Source organism: Salmo salar, chromosome ssa22 (assembly GCF_905237065.1).
Source record: "Salmo salar chromosome ssa22, Ssal_v3.1, whole genome shotgun sequence".
Taxonomy (NCBI): Eukaryota; Metazoa; Chordata; class Actinopteri; order Salmoniformes; family Salmonidae; genus Salmo; species Salmo salar.
In genome coordinates, this window is record NC_059463.1 from 56,642,567 (window position 1) to 56,659,343 (window position 16,777).

General features: G+C 44.4%; 1 protein-coding gene across 1 annotated transcript in view; it reads right to left on the reverse strand.

The window, feature by feature from the left end:
* Positions 1-543: 543 nt before the first annotated feature.
* grm7 (glutamate metabotropic receptor 7) overlaps positions 544-16,777 on the reverse strand; it is a 359,100-nt gene continuing 342,866 nt past the window's right edge. The window contains exon 11 of the mRNA XM_045705724.1: positions 544-1,992. Coding sequence (XP_045561680.1) covers positions 1,943-1,992 — 50 coding nt within the window. The 3' untranslated portion in view covers positions 544-1,942. The remainder of the gene's footprint in view (positions 1,993-16,777) is intronic.

Consider the following 16,777-nt stretch of genomic DNA (forward strand, 5'->3'; position numbering starts at 1 on the left):
TATGTAGTTCAGTGATGTAGTGGAAACAGTTTACCCCCAATAGTATGTAGTTCAGTGATGTAGTGGAAACAGTTTACCCCCCAATAGTATGTAGTTCAGTGATGTAGTGGAAACAGTTTACCACCCCCCAGTAGTATGTAGTTCAGTGATGTAGTGGAAACAGTTTACCCCCCAATAGTATGTAGTTCAGTGATGTAGTGGAAACAGTTTACCCCCCAATAGTATGTAGTTCAGTGGTGTAGTGGAAACAGTTTACTCTCTCCTAATAGTATGTAGTTCAGTGGTGTAGTGGAAACAGTTTACTCCCCCATCCACCCAATAGTATGTAGTTCAGTGGTGTAGTGGAAACAGTTTACTCCCTCCTAATAGTATGTAGTTCAGTGGTGTAGTGGAGGGGAAACAGTTTACTTCCCCCCTTAAAGAAATAAAATGACTTTAACCCTATTTTCAGGAAATATAAAAAAAATAAAAACAACCAGCTGGTCTTATTTCATGTTGATACATTCTTGGACAAAACCACATAATATTTGCATGAGTGGCCAAACGTACATTTTTATCTCCCACAATATTGGCCCATAAGCAGCAAGGGCAACATAAATATACTTAGTACAAACAGTATAAAACATACATGCTTTTTTTTCTTTTTTTGATTGTTTCCTTTTTAAATATATATTCATATTTTTTACTGACAATTTTTCATAGTTGCGGGGCATTAAGAAAACTCCAAGATGAATTAAAGCCATATTCTGCATTCAGTGAGAAAATGTAAAAAATAAATAAATATATATATTTATATTCTATGCCATTCAGAGCTAGTGGATGACATGTATTGTGAAATCTCCAGTTATTGACTTAATCTTAACATCAAACATAGCTGGCATGCATTGACAACTTCTACACGGGGACATATACCTTGTTAAATCTGAAAACCATTGGAGTCATTGGAGTTTTTTATATCAAGCCAATAAAGCCTTGACCGGACTGGAGCTCTCTTTTAGTCAATTTAAAAACACAGTTGATGGTCAATACTGTACCCTTACAACATACTAAAAATATGTCTGTAGAAACACACACATACGGGAAGGGAAAAGCAAGCACTGTACCTCTTTCTTGTGAGCCCACATACAACCACCCCCCAAAAAACATGAACAAATACTTAACATCTCAAAGACAAGAATATGGCTTTAATTTAATGTGCGTCCAAGAAGCAAGGAAGGAAAAAACAGACAAGCAAAAAAAAAAGTTTGATATTAAAAATGTAAGAACAAATGTAACAGATAGGCCAATACAACCGCACACTTTTTTTGACAGGAATTTTGGAAAACTTGCATTTTGGAAGGACATTAAAAGACAAGAAACAGCCTCTATTGAAGGTACAGGCAGGTACAAGAACAGATAGTCCTCAAGTACAGTTAGTCCTCCTGCTGCAGCCAGTGTACCTGTAGAGACACATCTCTAGGTAGTGGGGGACCATCTCTGAGGGGTCGGCAGAGATGACCACCCTAACCCGGAGGGGCACAGGGGGGTTGTAGAGCCAGCAGGGAGGGTCTGTGCTTCTTTTTTCTTTGCAATCATTTTGCAAAACAAGTGATTTTGTAAATATTTTTTGCCCATCAGAACTGTCTTGATTTTCTTAACATTTTTTCTTGACGTTTTACACCCCTAGAATGTCTCTTTTTGGTCTTTTCCATTCCATCGTAACCATGTTAAAACATCAGTTTGTCAAACAGAATCTTCTGGTTGAATGGAAAGCTCTAGAACCCAGAACACACCCATTGTCCCTGTCCTGTTCCGGAGTTCCGGGTTTCCATTGGTGTGAGGGTTCCGGGGTGTGAGTGGGCAATAGAGCAGCATGAACATAAACATCCTTTATCTTTCGTTGCCAACGGGGCAGGAGATCAAGCATCTCCATCCATCATGTCCCTCTCTCTGGTGACGGCTCTTAGATCACAAGGTCATTGTAACTCACATATTTCTTCTTTGCTGCCGGACCTGGAGAGGAAAAATGACAATAAAAATATGTTTTTTTTTTCACATATAATGGTTCAGGATTTTTCAGTTTTCTTTTGGAGGAGTGTAGCATAGTGGGGTTATGAGGAAGTCGTTGTGATCTGACATGCAGAACATACTGACTCTTTTTTGAGAGTGTGTTTTATTTGTTGAAAAAACCACACATTGTTAAAGTCAGGGATAAGGATGAGGGTGAGGTACAAAGTGTATATGTACATGAGATAAATGCACAACAGTAGCAGGTAAGTGGTACATGCCGGAACAGCTATAACTGCAGGGACCACGTTGACAGAACAATAGCGGGAGACATCCTTTCATCTCAAGGTTGAGGTTGTTGCTAACAACACACTATAATGCATTAGCATATATCCGTGTTCTTCAGTCCTGCTGACCTACAGAGCGTGCAGGTTTTTTCACCAGCCCAGTACTAACACACCTGGTTAAGTTAATCACGGATCCCAAAACCGATCGCTAGCATTATGACATCATTACACTTTGATGAAAATGAATTTACCTTATTTTAAGAGCATACACAGTATATTCCACTGGGCATTTGTCAATGACGGTATACTCCTAACACCTCAAAATGAAATGTCCAGAAAGTCAGACATACGGATGTCACATTTGAATTTTTCACTCTGTTGTTGCAGAGAATTTTCTCACTAAATTCAAAAAGAGCCTTGTGATTTACATAAATTCAACAAAAACCTGCAGTTCTTATTCTCTCACTAGATCGCACACTTAAATTATGGCCTTTCGAATTTTTCGTACAGAATTTTCAGTTAAAAAAAAAACAATCAAATCCACCTGCTGAAGGATTATTTTACTCCTGCGACGAAACTTGTCAAATAAAGATCTAACACCTGTAGGGCCTATTCTAATTCTGTATATCGACAGTGATTTAATGATATGAAAGAAAGCCCTTATGTCTAAGCCCTGTGCCCTGGGCCCATATCTACAAAGAGTCTCAGAGCAGGAGTGCAGATCCAGGACCAATTTAGCCTTTTAGTTCATAATGAATAACATTCTATGGACAGATCCTAGATTAGCGCTCCTACTCTGAGGTGCTTTGTGGATACGGGCCCTGATCTCATTTGGAGTGGTAGCAATAACCATAGTGCGATCCAACGTTGCTCCGTATCATGAATCTTCACAGAAGTTGTTGTCGGCATCCCAAATGGCATCCTATTCCCTACATAGTGCACTACTTTTGACCAGAGCCCTAAGGGTGCACCCTATTCCCTACTTTCTACCAGCGCCCTGATCAAACTGGTGCACTATATAGGTAATAGGGTGTCATTTGTCAAGTCTCCAAATGGCCCCACTGCGCGCCAGGCTCCTGTATGATAGCTGAAATATACATTTCTAAATGGGGACTACTCTCCTAGGTTTATACATCCTTAAGGTACGGTAACTGCCCTATACATACAATATATACAGTATTTTTAAAAAGTAAGTGGACAACCTTTCAAATTAGTGGATTCTATTTCAGCCACACCCGTTGCTGACAGGTGTATAAAATCGGGCACAATCTCCATAGACAAACATTGGTAGTAGAATGGCCTTTACTGAAGAGCTCAGTGACATACAACGTGGCATCATCATAGGATGCCACCTTTCCAACAAGTCAGTTCATCAAATTTCTGCCCTGATAGAGCTGCCCCGGTCAACTTTAAGTGCTATTATTGTGAAGTGGAAACGTCTAGGAGCAACAACGGCTCAGCTGAAGTGGTAGGCAACACAAGCTCATAAAATGGGACAGCCAGGTGCTGAAGTGTAAAAATTGCCTATCCTCGGTTGCAACACTCACTATCGAGTTCCAAACTGCCTCTGGAAGCAACGTCAGCACAAGAACTGTTCATCGGGAAATTGGATTCCATGCCCGAGCAGCCGCACACAATCCTAAGATCACCATGCGCAATGCCAAGCGTGGACCGGAGTGGTGTAAAGCTAGCCGCCATTGGACTCTGTGGTGGAAACAAATTCTCTGGAGTGAGCTAACGCTGCTCTGAAATCCAAAAGTTATTTCCGGCTGTATGTAATAACACAAACAAAAAAGTGGGCTAATAATGTAAGAAAGAACACACACACAAAAATAATATACTGCAAAGTTGCTTAGGAGCTAGAAGCAGAACTGCCGTGTCTGTTGGCGCCATCTTTTCCACGCCTACTGTAGCTCTGATTGGCTATGGTGCACCGGTCTCCGTAGACTCCGGTCCTGGTCGAGACAGATGTTTTATTATGTTTTATTTACTGCGGTGTCTATTAGTTGTCCAAACGCATGTCCACTTTCCCCCACTTACATTACTATAGAAAGTTTACAAATGCCTTACTATACGTGATTCCAAAAATATTATATGAATTTCTGAAAACATGAAAATGACCTTAGTGCTCACTTATCAGAATTGTTTGCTGAAGTGTCATTTACTTCCTGTCGTGTATTTAAACAGATTTGAATAATATTTGATGTTGCTAAATGGGGCTTAGTCTCCCAGTGTTCATCCAGGGGTGGAGTAGGGATATTCTACAGTATATAGAGGGAAATATGATAGAGAACTTGCCTCTACATATCTCATTCCATATATGGACATACAGTGCAAAACAATTACAGGGACTGTAATCCCTAGACTTCTGCTATTATACACTGCTCAAAAAAATAAAGGGAACTCTTAAACAACACATCCTAGATCTGAATGAAAGAAATAATCTTATTAAGTACTTTTTTCTTTACTTAGTTGAATGTGCTGACAACAAAATCACACAAAAATAATCAATGGAAATCCAATTTATCAACCCATGGAGGTCTGGATTTGGAGTCACACTCAAAATGAAAGTGGAAAACCACACTACAGGCTGATCCAACTTTGATGTAATGTCCTTAAAACAAGTCAAAATGAGGTTCAGTAGTGTGTGTGGCCTCCACGTGCCTGTATGACCTCCCTACAACGCCTGGGCATGCTCCTGATGAGGTGGCGGATGGTCTCCTGAGGGATCTCCTCCCAGACCTGGACTAAAGCATCCGCCAACTCCTGGACAGTCTGTGGTGCAACGTGGCGTTGGTGGATGGAGCGAGACATGATGTCCCAGATGTGCTCAATTGGATTCAGGTCTGGGGGACGGGCGGGCCAGTCCATAGCATCAATACCTTCCTCTTGCAGGAACTGCTGACACACTCCAGCCACATGAGGTCTAGCATTATCTTGCATTAGGAGGAACCCAGGGCCAACCGCACCAGCATATGGTCTCACAAGGGGTCTGAGGATCTCATCTCGGTACCTAATGGCAGTCAGGCTACCTCTGGCGAGCACATGGAGGGCTGTGCGGCCCCCCAAAGAAATGCCACCCCACACCATGGCTGACCTACCGCCAAAGCGGTCATGCTGGAGGATGTTGCAGGCAGCAGAACGTTCTCCACGGCGTCTCCAGACTCTGTCATGTCTGTCACGTGCTCAGTGTGAACCTGCTTTCATCTGTGAAGAGCACAGGGCGCCAGTGGCGAATTTGCCAATCTTGGTGTTCTCTGGCAAATGCCAAACGTCCTGCACGGTGTTGGGCTGTAAGCACAACCCCCACCTGTGGACGTCGGGCCCTCATACCACCCTCATGGAGTCTGTTTCTGACCGTTTGAGCAGACACATGCACATTTGTGTCCTGCTGGAGGTCATTTTGCAGGGCTCTGGCAGTGCTCCTCCTGCTCCTCCTTGCACAAAGGCGGAGGTAGCGGTCCTGCTGCTGGGTTGTTGCCCTCCTACGGCCTCCTCCACGTCTCCTGATGTACTGGCCTGTCTCCTGGTAGCGCCTCCATGCTCTGGACACTACGCTGACAGACACAGCAAACCTTCTTGCCACAGCTCACATTGATGTGCCATCCTGGATGAGCTGCACTACCTGAGCCACTTGTGTGGGTTGTAGACTCCGTCTCATGCTACCACTAAAGTGAAAGCACCGCCAGCATTCAAAAGTGACCAAAACATCAGCCAGGAAGCATAGGAACTGAGAAGTGGTCTGTGGTCTCCACCTGCAGAACCACTCCTTTATTGGGGGTGTCTTGCTTATTGCCTATAATTTCCACCTGTTGTCTATTCCATTTGCACAACATCATGTGACATTTATTGTCAATCAGTGTTGCTTCCTAAGTGGACAGTTTGATTTCACAGAAGTGTGATTGACTTGGAGTTACATTGTGTTGTTTAAGTGTTCCCTTTATTTTTTTGAGCAGTATATAAACTCTTCTCTCCTCTCTCACACTCTCCCTCACTCCTTCACTCTCTCTCCTTCTCCTTTACCAGCTCCTTCAACCTCTCCAGCTCTCCTTCTCTCTCTCCTTCACCCCCTTCCCCCTCCCTCTCCCTCTCTCTCTCTCCTTCACCCTCTCATTCACCGTCTCTCCCGCTCCTTCACCCTCTCCCTCTCCTTCACCATCTCTCTCTCCCTGTCTCCCGCTCCTTCAACCTCTCCCTCTCCCCATCCTTCACCCTGTCCCTCTCCTTCACCCTCTCCCCATCCTTCACCCTGTCCCTCTCCTTCACCCTCTCCCTCTCCTTCACCCTCTCCTTCACCCTGTCCCGCTCCTTCACCCTCTCCCTCTCCCTCTCCCCATCCTTCGCCCTCTCCCTCTCCTTCATCCTGTCCCGCTCCTTCACCCTCTCCCTCTCCCCATCCTTCGCCCTCTCCCTCTCCTTCATCCTGTCCCGCTCCTTCACCCTCTCCCTCTCCCCATCCTTCACCCTGTCCCTCTTCTTCACCCTCTCCCTCTCCTTCACCATCTCTCTCCCCCTCTCCCGCTCCTTCACCCTCTCCTTCTCCTTCACCCTGTCCCGCTCCTTCACCCTCTCCCTCTACCTCTCCCCATCCTTCACCCTGTCCCTCTCCTTCACCCGCTCCCGCTTCTTCACCCTCTCCTTCACCCTGTCCCGTTCCTTCACCCTCTCCCTCTCCCCATCCTTCACCTTCTCCCTCTCCTTCACCCTCTCCTGCTCCTTCACCGTCTCTTCCGTTCCTTCACCCTCTCACTCTCACCCCTACCTCTCTCCAAAAGGTATGCATTAGCCCCCCTCATGTACTGTATATCAAATGACAGATTGATTTAATTTTATCATATATTCTTCAACAAATCAAATAGCATATTTTCTTTTTTAAATAAATGAATTAAGCTGTTATACTATACTGAACAAAAAATATAAACACAACATGCAACAATTTCAACAATTTTACTGAGTTACAGTTCATATAAACAAAATCAGTAAATTGACATATATTCACTAGGCCCTAACCTATGGATTTCACGACTGGGCAGGAGTGCAGCCATGGCTGGGCCAGGGAGGGCATAGGCCCACCAACCGAGGAGCCAGAACCAGTCAATCAGAATGAGTTTTCTCCCAGAAAAGGGCTTTATTGCAGACAAAAAAACTCCTCTGTTTCATCAGCTGTCCGCGTGGCTGGTCTCAGATGATGCCGCAGGTGAAGAAGCTGGATGTGGAGGTCCTGGGCTGGTGTGGTTACACGTGGTCTGCGGTTGTGAAGCCGGTTGGGCGTATTGCCAAATTGTCTAAAATGACGTTGGAGGCGGCTTATGGTAGAGAAATTAATATTAAATTCTCTGGCAACAGCTCTGGTGGATATTCCTGCAGTCAGCATGCCAATTGCACATTCCCTCAAAATGTCTGACATCAAATTAAATCAAATTTTATTGATCACATACACATGTTTATTAACAGATGTTATTGCAGGTGTAGCGAAATGCTTGTGCTTCTAATTCTGACAGTGCAGTAATATCTAACAAGTAATATCTACCAATATCACAACATTTACCCAATACCCACAAATGCAAGCAAAGGGATGGAATTAAGAATATATACATATATTGACGACATCTGTGGCATTGTGTTGTTTGACAAAACTGCACATTTTAGAGTGGTCATTTTTCGTCCCCAGCACAAGGTGCACCTTTGTAATGATCATTCTGTTCAATCAGCTTCTTGATATGCCACACCTGTCAGGTGGATGGATTATCTTGACAAATAAGAAATGTTCACTAACAGAGATGTAAACAAATTTGTGATCTTAAATAAGAAAAGCTTGATGTATAAGTACACCCAATGAACAGGACACTAGTCTATCTCCTGTTTCTGTAGTGTGAGGCAGCTTGATGTACAGTACACTACCTGGACAGGACACTACTCTATCTCCTGTTTCTGTAGTGTGAAAGCTTAATGTACAGTACACCCCATGGACAAGACACCAGTCTATCCCCTATTTTTCTAGTGTGAAAGCTTAATGTACAGTACACCCCCTGGACAGGACACTAGTCTATCTCCTGTTTCTGTAGTGAGGCAGCTTGATGTACAGTACACCCCCTGGACAGGACACTAGTCTATCTCCTGTTTCTGTAGTGAGGCAGCTTGATGTACAGTACACCCCTGGACAGGACACTAGTCTATCTCCTGTTTCTGTAGTGAGGCAGCTTGATGTACAGTACACCCCCTGGACAGGACACTAGTCTATCTCCTGTTTCTGTAGTGAGGCAGCTTGATGTACAGTACACCCCCTGGACAGGACACTAGTCTATCTCCTGTTTCTGTAGTGAGGCAGCTTGATGTACAGTACACCCCCTGGACAGGACACTAGTCTATCCCAGGCACTTATCCCCATTCTTCAGTGTATCATCAATGGTGAGTGCCAAGCAGAGACGCGTTGGGTCATATTTTTGGTATGACTAGGCCGTGGATCAAACTCCCAACCTTCCAATCTCACTTTAACCACAAGACTAGTTGAGTGGCAATAGCTTTTTTCCCAATATTATATCCTTAACCAAATCAGTAGAATTGATGGGATTATTATTAATTTTTTTTTACCTTTATTTAACCAGGTACGCTAGTTGAGAACAAGTTCTCATTTGCAACTACGACCTGGCCAAGATAAAGCAAAGCAGTTTGACACATACAACAACACAGAGTTACAAATGGAATAAACAAACATACAATCAATAGTACAGTAGAAAAATCTATATACAGCATGTACAAATGAGGTAGGATGAGAGAGGTAAGTCAATAAATAGACCATGGCGGCGAAACAATTACAATATAGCAATTAAACAGTGGAATGGTAGAATGTGCAGAAGATGAATGTGCAAGTAGAGATACTGGGGTGCAAAGGAGCAAGATAAATAAATAAATACAGTATGGGGATGAGGTAGATTGGATGGGCTATTTACAGATGGGCTACGTACAGGTGCAGTGATCTGTGAGCTGCTCTGACAGCTGGTGCTTAAAGCTAGCGAGGGAGGTAAGAGTCTCCAGCTTCAGTGATTTTTGCAGTTTGTTACAGCAGAGAACAGGAAAGAGAGACGGCCAAAGGAAGAATTGGCTTTGGGGGAGACCAGTAGATATACCTGCTGGAGCTCGAACTACGGGTGGGTGCTGCTATGGTGACCAGTGAGCTGAGATAAGGCGGGGCTTTACCTAGCAGAGACTTGTAGATGCCCTGGAGCCAGTGGGTTTGGCGACGAGTATGAAGCGAGGGCCAGCCAACGAGAGCGTACAGGTCGCAGTGGTGGGTAGTATATGGGGATTTGGTGACAAAGCGGATGGCACTGTGATAGACTGCATACAACTTGTTGAGTAGAGTGTTGGAGGCTATTTTGTAAATGACATCGCCGAAGTCGAGGATCGGTAGGATGGTCAGTTTTACGAGGGTATGTTTGGCAGCATGAGTGAAGGATGCTTTGTTGCGAAATAGGAAGTCAATTCTAGATTTAATTTTGGATTGGAGATGATTAATGTGAGCCTGGAAGGAGAGTTTACAGTCTAACCAGACACCTAAGTCAGAACTGTCCAGAGTAGTGATGCTGGACGGGCGGGCAGGTACGGGCAGAGATTGGTTAAAGAGATGTATTTAGTTTTACTTGCATTTAAGAGCAGTTGGAGGCCACGGAAGGAGAGTTGCATTGCATTGAAGCTCATCTGGAGGTTAGTTAACACAGTGTCCAAAGAAGGGCCAGAGGTATACAGAATGGTGTCCTCTGTGTAGAGGTGGATCAGAGAATCACCAGCAGCAAGAGCGACATCATTGATGTATGTGGCACACCCATAGAGACTGCCAGAGGTCCGGACAACAGGCCCTCCGATTTGACATACTGAACTCTATCAGAGATGTAGTTGGTGAACCAGGCAAGGCAATCATTTGAGAAACCAAGGCAGTTGAGTCTGCCAATAAGAATGTTGTGATTGACAGAGTAACAAGCCTTAGCCAGGTCGATGAATACAGCTGCACAGTAATGTCTCTTATCGATGGCGGTTATGATATCATTTAGGACCTTGAGCGTGGCTGAGGTGCACCCATGGACCAGCTCTGAAACCAGATTGCATAGCGGAGAAGGTACGGTGTGATTCGAAATGGTCAGTAATCTGTTTCTTAACTTGGTTTTCGAAGACCTTAGAAAGGCAGGGTAGAATAGATATAGGTCTGTAGCAGTTTGGGTCTAGAGTGTCTCCCCCTTTGAAGAGGGGGATGACCGCGGCAGCTTTCCAATCTACGGGAATCTCAGACGATATGAAAGAGAGGTTGAACAGGCTAGTAATAGGGGTTGCAACAATTTCGGCAGATCATTTAAGAAAGAGAGGGTCCAGATTGTCTAGCTCGGCTGATTTGTAGGGGTCCAGATTTTGCAGCTCATTCAGAACATCAGCTCTCTGGATTTGGGTGAAGGAGAAGTAGGGGAGGTTTGGGCGAGTTGCTGTGGGGAGCGCAGGGCTGTTGACCGGGGTAGGGGTAGCCAGGTGGAAAGCATGGCCAGCCGTTGAAAAATGCTTATTTAAATTCTCAATTATTGTGGATTTATCAGTGGTAACAGTGTTACCTAGCCTCAGTGCATTGGGCAGCTGGGAGGAGGTGCTCTTATTCTCCATGAACTTTACAGTGTCCCAGAACTTTTGGGACTTTGTGCTACAGGATGCAAAATTCTCATTGAAAAAGCTAGCTTCCCTTAAAAGTTGCATATCACGGCGGCTGTTCGATGCTAATGCAGGATGTTTTGGTGCTGGTCAAGGGCAGTCAGGTCTGGAGAGAACCAAGGGCTATATCTGTTCCTGGTTCTACATTTTTTGAATAGGGCATGCTTATTTAAGATGGTGAGGAAGGAACTTTTAAAGAATAACCAGGCATCCTCTACTGACGGGATGAGGTCAATATCCTTCCAGGATACCCGGGCCAGGTCGATTAGAAAGGCCTGCTCGCTGAAGTGTTTTAGGTAGCGTTTGACAGTGATGAGGGGTGGTCGTTTGACCGCAGACCCATTACGGATGCAGGCAATGAGGCAGTGATCGGTAAGATCTTGGTTGAAAACAATAGAGGTGTATTTGGAGGGCAAGTTGGTTAGAATGATATCTATGAGGGTGCCCGTGTTTACGGATTTGGGGTTGTACCTGGTGGGTTCATTGATAATTTGTGTGAGATTGAGGACATCAAGCTTAGATTGTAGGATGGTCGGGGTGTTAAACATGTCACAGTTTAGGTCACCTAGCAGCACGAGCTCTGAAGATAGATGGGGGACAATCAATTCACATATGGTGTCCAGGGCACAGCTTGGGGCAGAGGGTGGTCTATAGCAAGTGGCAACAGTGAGAGACTTGTTTCTGGAAAGATGGATTTTTAAAAGTAGAAGTTCGAATTGTTTGGGTACAGACCTGGATATTAAGACAGAACTGTGCAGGCTATCTCTGCAGTAGATTGCAACACCGCCCCCTTTGGCAGTTCTATCTTGTCAGAAAATGTTATAGTTAGGGATGGAAATGTCATGGTTTTTGGTGAACTTCCTAAGCCAGGATTCAGACACAGCTAGGACATCCGGGTTGGCAGAGTGTGCTAAAGCAGTGAATAAAACAAACTGAGGGAGGAGGCTTCTAATGTTAACATGCATGAAATCAAGGCTTTTACGGTTACAGAAGTCAACAAATGAGAGCGCCTGGGGAGTAGGAGTGGAGCTAGGCACTGCAGATCCTGGATTAACCTCTACATCACCAGAGGAACAGAGGAGGAGTAGGATGAGGGTACGGCTAAAGGCTATCAGGACTAGTCGTTTAGTGCGTTCAGAGCAGAGAGTAAAAGGAGCAGGTTTCTGGGCGTGAGAGAATAGATTCAAGGCATAATGTACTGACAGAGGTATGGTAGGATGTGAGTACATTGGAGGTAAACCTAGGCATTGAGTAATGATGAGAGAGATATTTTCTCTAGAGACGTTTTAACCAGGTGATGTCACCGCATATGTGGGAGGTGGAACTAAATGGTAGGATAAGGCATATTGAGCAGGGCTAGAGGCTCTACAGTGAAATAAGACAATAATCACTAACCAGGACAGTAATGGACAAGGCATATTGATATTAGGGAGAGGCATGCGTAGCCGGGTGATCAATAGGGGTCCAGTGAGTGGTTGGGCTGGCTGGAGACACGGCGATTCAGACAGCTAGCAGGCTGGGGCTAGCAAGCTAGCAGAAGGGCCTTAGAGGGATGTCTCGACGGAGGAAAGTCTGTTTTGGCCTCCGCGTGTGGTGACATCGATAGACCAGTCGTGATGGATTAATAGGGTTCCGAGTAGCAGAGGGGTCCAAGTCGAATTAGCAAAATAGGTATAGTGGCCCAAGAAATTGGCCGATGGATCTATATAGCTAACAGTCCAATATTCTAGACAGCTAGCAGCTAGCAGGCCGTGGCTATCGGATGGGCATTCAGGTGTGGTCGCGATGTAGAGGCCAGTTGAGTACCCCTACGTCATAGTCCAGTCGTGAAGGATCGGCGGGGTTCCATGCCCCATACCGGCAGTAGAAGGGGTCCCGGTATTGTAGCCCAGGAGTGGCTGATTCTCCCGGCTACCTAGCCGGGAGAAAGGGCCTAGCATGGGCTAGCTCCAGGCTAATTGGTGCTTGCTCCGGGACCGACGTTAGCCAATACTCGGATAGCAGCTAGCTAGCTGCGAAGATCCAGGTGAAAATGTCCAGAGCTTGCAGTAGGAATCCGGGGATATGGAGAGAAAATAGGTCCTGTTGTGCTCTGGTTTGAGTCACGTTGTACAAACTGGCGAGAGCTTTCCGAGCTAAAGGTTAGCTGATGACCGCTAGCAGTGGTTAGCTGACTACTAGCTAGTAGCTAGTGAGCTGGCTAGCTTCTGTTGGGGGATTACAAATTCGAGGTGAATAATACTTTAGAAAAAAACTGATCCGCACCACATTGGGTGAGGCGGGTTGCAGGAGAGTATTTTGAAGTTGAGTTTTAGAAAATATATATAAAAGATATTCGAAGAAAATATATAAAAATATAAATACAAAGGACACGACAAGACGAGGACAAAAGACGTCTGATTGCTACGCCATCTTGGATAACTAATTATAGGGTATCATGCTATTCATGTCAGGTTCCAGGGCAATGAGAGTAGCAAAAGACCAAGACACAATGAAAGAGAGAGACAGCTGCACAGAGATGGAGCGTGATAGAGAGTGAGAGAGAGAGAGAGAGAGAGAGAGAGAGAGAGGAGAGACAGGAATAAAGAGAGAGAGACAGAAAAAGACAGAGAGAGAGAGAGAAAGACAGAGAGAAAGACAGAGAGCGAGTGTGAGAGAGAGAGAGAGAGGAGAGACAGGAATAAAGAGAGAGAGACAGAAAAAGACACACAGAGAGAGAGAGAGAAAGACAGAGAGAAAGACAGAGAAAGAGTGTGTGAGAGAGAGAGAGAGAGAGAGGAGCAGAGGGATGAGGAATGCCCAGGACCAGATGGTTCAGTGCTCTATGGGGAGACATGACGGAGGACGAGGCAGGAGAGATGGCAGACTGCTGCGTTTTCTCTAGTCAGTGTCCCAAAATGCACCCTATTTGCTTTATAGTGCATTACTTTTGTGGCTACCTTATGGATCCTGGTCGAAGGTTCTGCACAATGTAGGGAACAGGGCACGCAGACTGTGACTGGAATTGACAACCCAACCAGGAAAGGACAGGGACAGAGACAGGCCACATGATAAGTAACCCATGCTACTAGTAATATACTGTATGTAACCATGATACGTAATCTATGCTGTTGGATTCGACATTATGAACATTGAGATATTAAAGACATAATAGATTAGACGCATAGTACTAAAAGAGACTGGGTCTCTGTAGAAAGACAGATAGCTGTGGAATGTGTTGGAATGTGTTGGGGGCCGGGAGCAGAGCACCATGTTGATACAGGAAAGACAGATGGACATCTGTGGATTAGATGAAGGAGGGGTTGAGGTCAGGAGGTGAGGACAGGTCACCTGAAGGGAGTAATAAGGGTTTGGTATCTTGTTACTCTTTTCCTGTTAAACCATAAGAAGGATTCGAGAGAAGGAGGAGTGTCTTAAGTGGGATATATATATCTGGATGGGAGAAGTGTTGGGTTGTCTGAATTACAGCTGTACAGAAGCTTTGGAAATAATTCAACTTGGTTAAAGCTTCTCTAGTGTCCGTGGGTTATTTACTCTGAAAAATAAGAACCTAACAATGCTAATAGTAACATACGTAGCCATGATATGTAATCTATGCTGATAGTAACATACAGTGGCAAGAAAAAGTATGTGAACCCTTTGGAATTACCTGGAATACTGCATAAATTGGTCATCACATTTAATCTGGTCTTCATCTAAATCACAACAATAGACTAACACAGTCTGCTTAAACTAATAACACAAATAATTATACATTTTCATGTCTTTATTGAACACTGTAAACATTCACAGTGTAGGGTGGGAAAAATATGTGAACCCTTGGATTTAATAACTGGTTGACCCTCCTATTGTAGCAATAACCTCAACCAAACACTTTATGTAGTTGCGGATCAGACCTGCACAACAGTCAGGAGGAATTTTGGACCATTCATCTTTACAAAACTATTTCAGTTCAGCAATATTCTTAGTATGTCCGCTCTTGTGATCCGCTCTTGAGGTCATGCCACAGCATTTTAAATCGGGTTGAGGTCAGGACTCAGACTGGGCCACTCCAGAAGGCGCATTTTCTTCTGTTGAAGCCATTCAGCTGTTGATTTACTTCTGTGTTTTGGGTCGTTGTCCTGTTGCATCACTCAACATCTGTTGACCTTCAATTGGCGGACAGATAGCCTTACATTCTCCTACAAAATGTCTTGATAAACTCGATGATAGCAAGCTGTCCAGGGCCTGAGGCAGCAAAGCAGCCCCAGACCATGATGCTCCCTCCACCATAGTTTACAGTTGGGATGAGGTTTAGAGATTGGTGTGCTGTGCCCATTTTTTCTCCACACATAGTGTTGAGTGTTCCTTCCAAACAACTCAATTTTAGTTTAATCTGTCCGCAGAATATTTTGCCAGAAGTGCTGTGGAACATCCAGGTGCTCTTTTGCAAACTTCAGATGTGCAGCAATGTTTTTTTTGGACAGCAGTGGCTTCTTCCGTCGTGTCCTCCCATGAACACCATTCTTGTTTAGTGTTTTTCATGTATCGTAGACTCGTCAACAGAGATGTTAGTATGTTCCAGAGATTTCTGTAAGTCTTTAGCTGACACTCTAGGATTCTTCTTAACCTCATTTAGCATTCTGCACTGTGCTCGTGCAGTCATCTTTGCAGGACGGCCACTCCTAGGGAGAGTAGAAACAGTGCTGAACTTTCTCCATTTATAGACAATTTGTCTTACTGTGGACTGATGAACATCAAGGCTTTTAGAGATATTTTTGTAACCCTTTCCAGCTTCACGCAAGTCAACAATTTGAAATCTTAGGTCTTCTGAGATCTCTTTTGTTCGAGGCATGGTTCACATCAGGCAATGCCTCTTGTGATTAGCAAACTCACATTTTGTGAGTGTTTTTTATAGGGCAGGGCAGCTCTAACCAACATCTCCAGTCTCGTCTCATTGTTTGGACTCCAGGTTAGCTGACTCCTGACTCCAATTATCTTTTGGAAAAGTCAGTAGCCTAGAGGTTCACATACTTTTTCCAACCTACACTGTGAATGATGTATTCAATATGGACAAAAAAAATACAATATTTTGTGTGTTATTAGTTTAAACACACTGTTTTTTTATTGTAATCACTTAGATGAAGACCAGATCAAATTTTATGACTATTTTATGACGAAATCCAGGACACTCCAAAGGGTTTCACATACTTTTTCTTGCCACTGTATGTAACCATATGTAACCTATGCTGACAGTAACATATGTAGTCATGCTAAGAGTGATGACTCTATTGACTGTTGATGCATGTTGTATGACCCTAGTCCTGGAGGAACAAGTGGTTAAGGAAGAAACACAAGCAATGGACATTAGACCGGTGGAAATCTGTCCCTTTGGTCTGATAAGTCCAAATTTCAGATTTTTGGTTCCAACCGACGTGTCTTTGTGAGACGCAGAGTAGGTGAACGGATGATCTTCGCATGTGTGGTTCCCACCGTGAAGCATGGAGGAGGAGGTGTGATGGTGCTTTGCTGGTGACACTGTCAGTGATTTATTTAGAATTCAAGGCACACTTAATCAGCATGGCCACCACAGATACGCCATCCGATCTGGTTTGTGCTTAGTGGAACTATAATCTGTTTTTCAACAGGACAGTGACCCAACACACCTCCAGCCTGTGTTAGGGCTATTTGACCAAGAAGGAGAGTGATGGAGTGCTACATCAGATGATCTGGCCTGCACAATCACCGACCTCAACCCAATTGAGAGGGTTTTGGATAAGATCGACCGCAGGGTGAAGGAAAAGCAGCATGCAAGTGCTCAGCATATGTGGGAACTC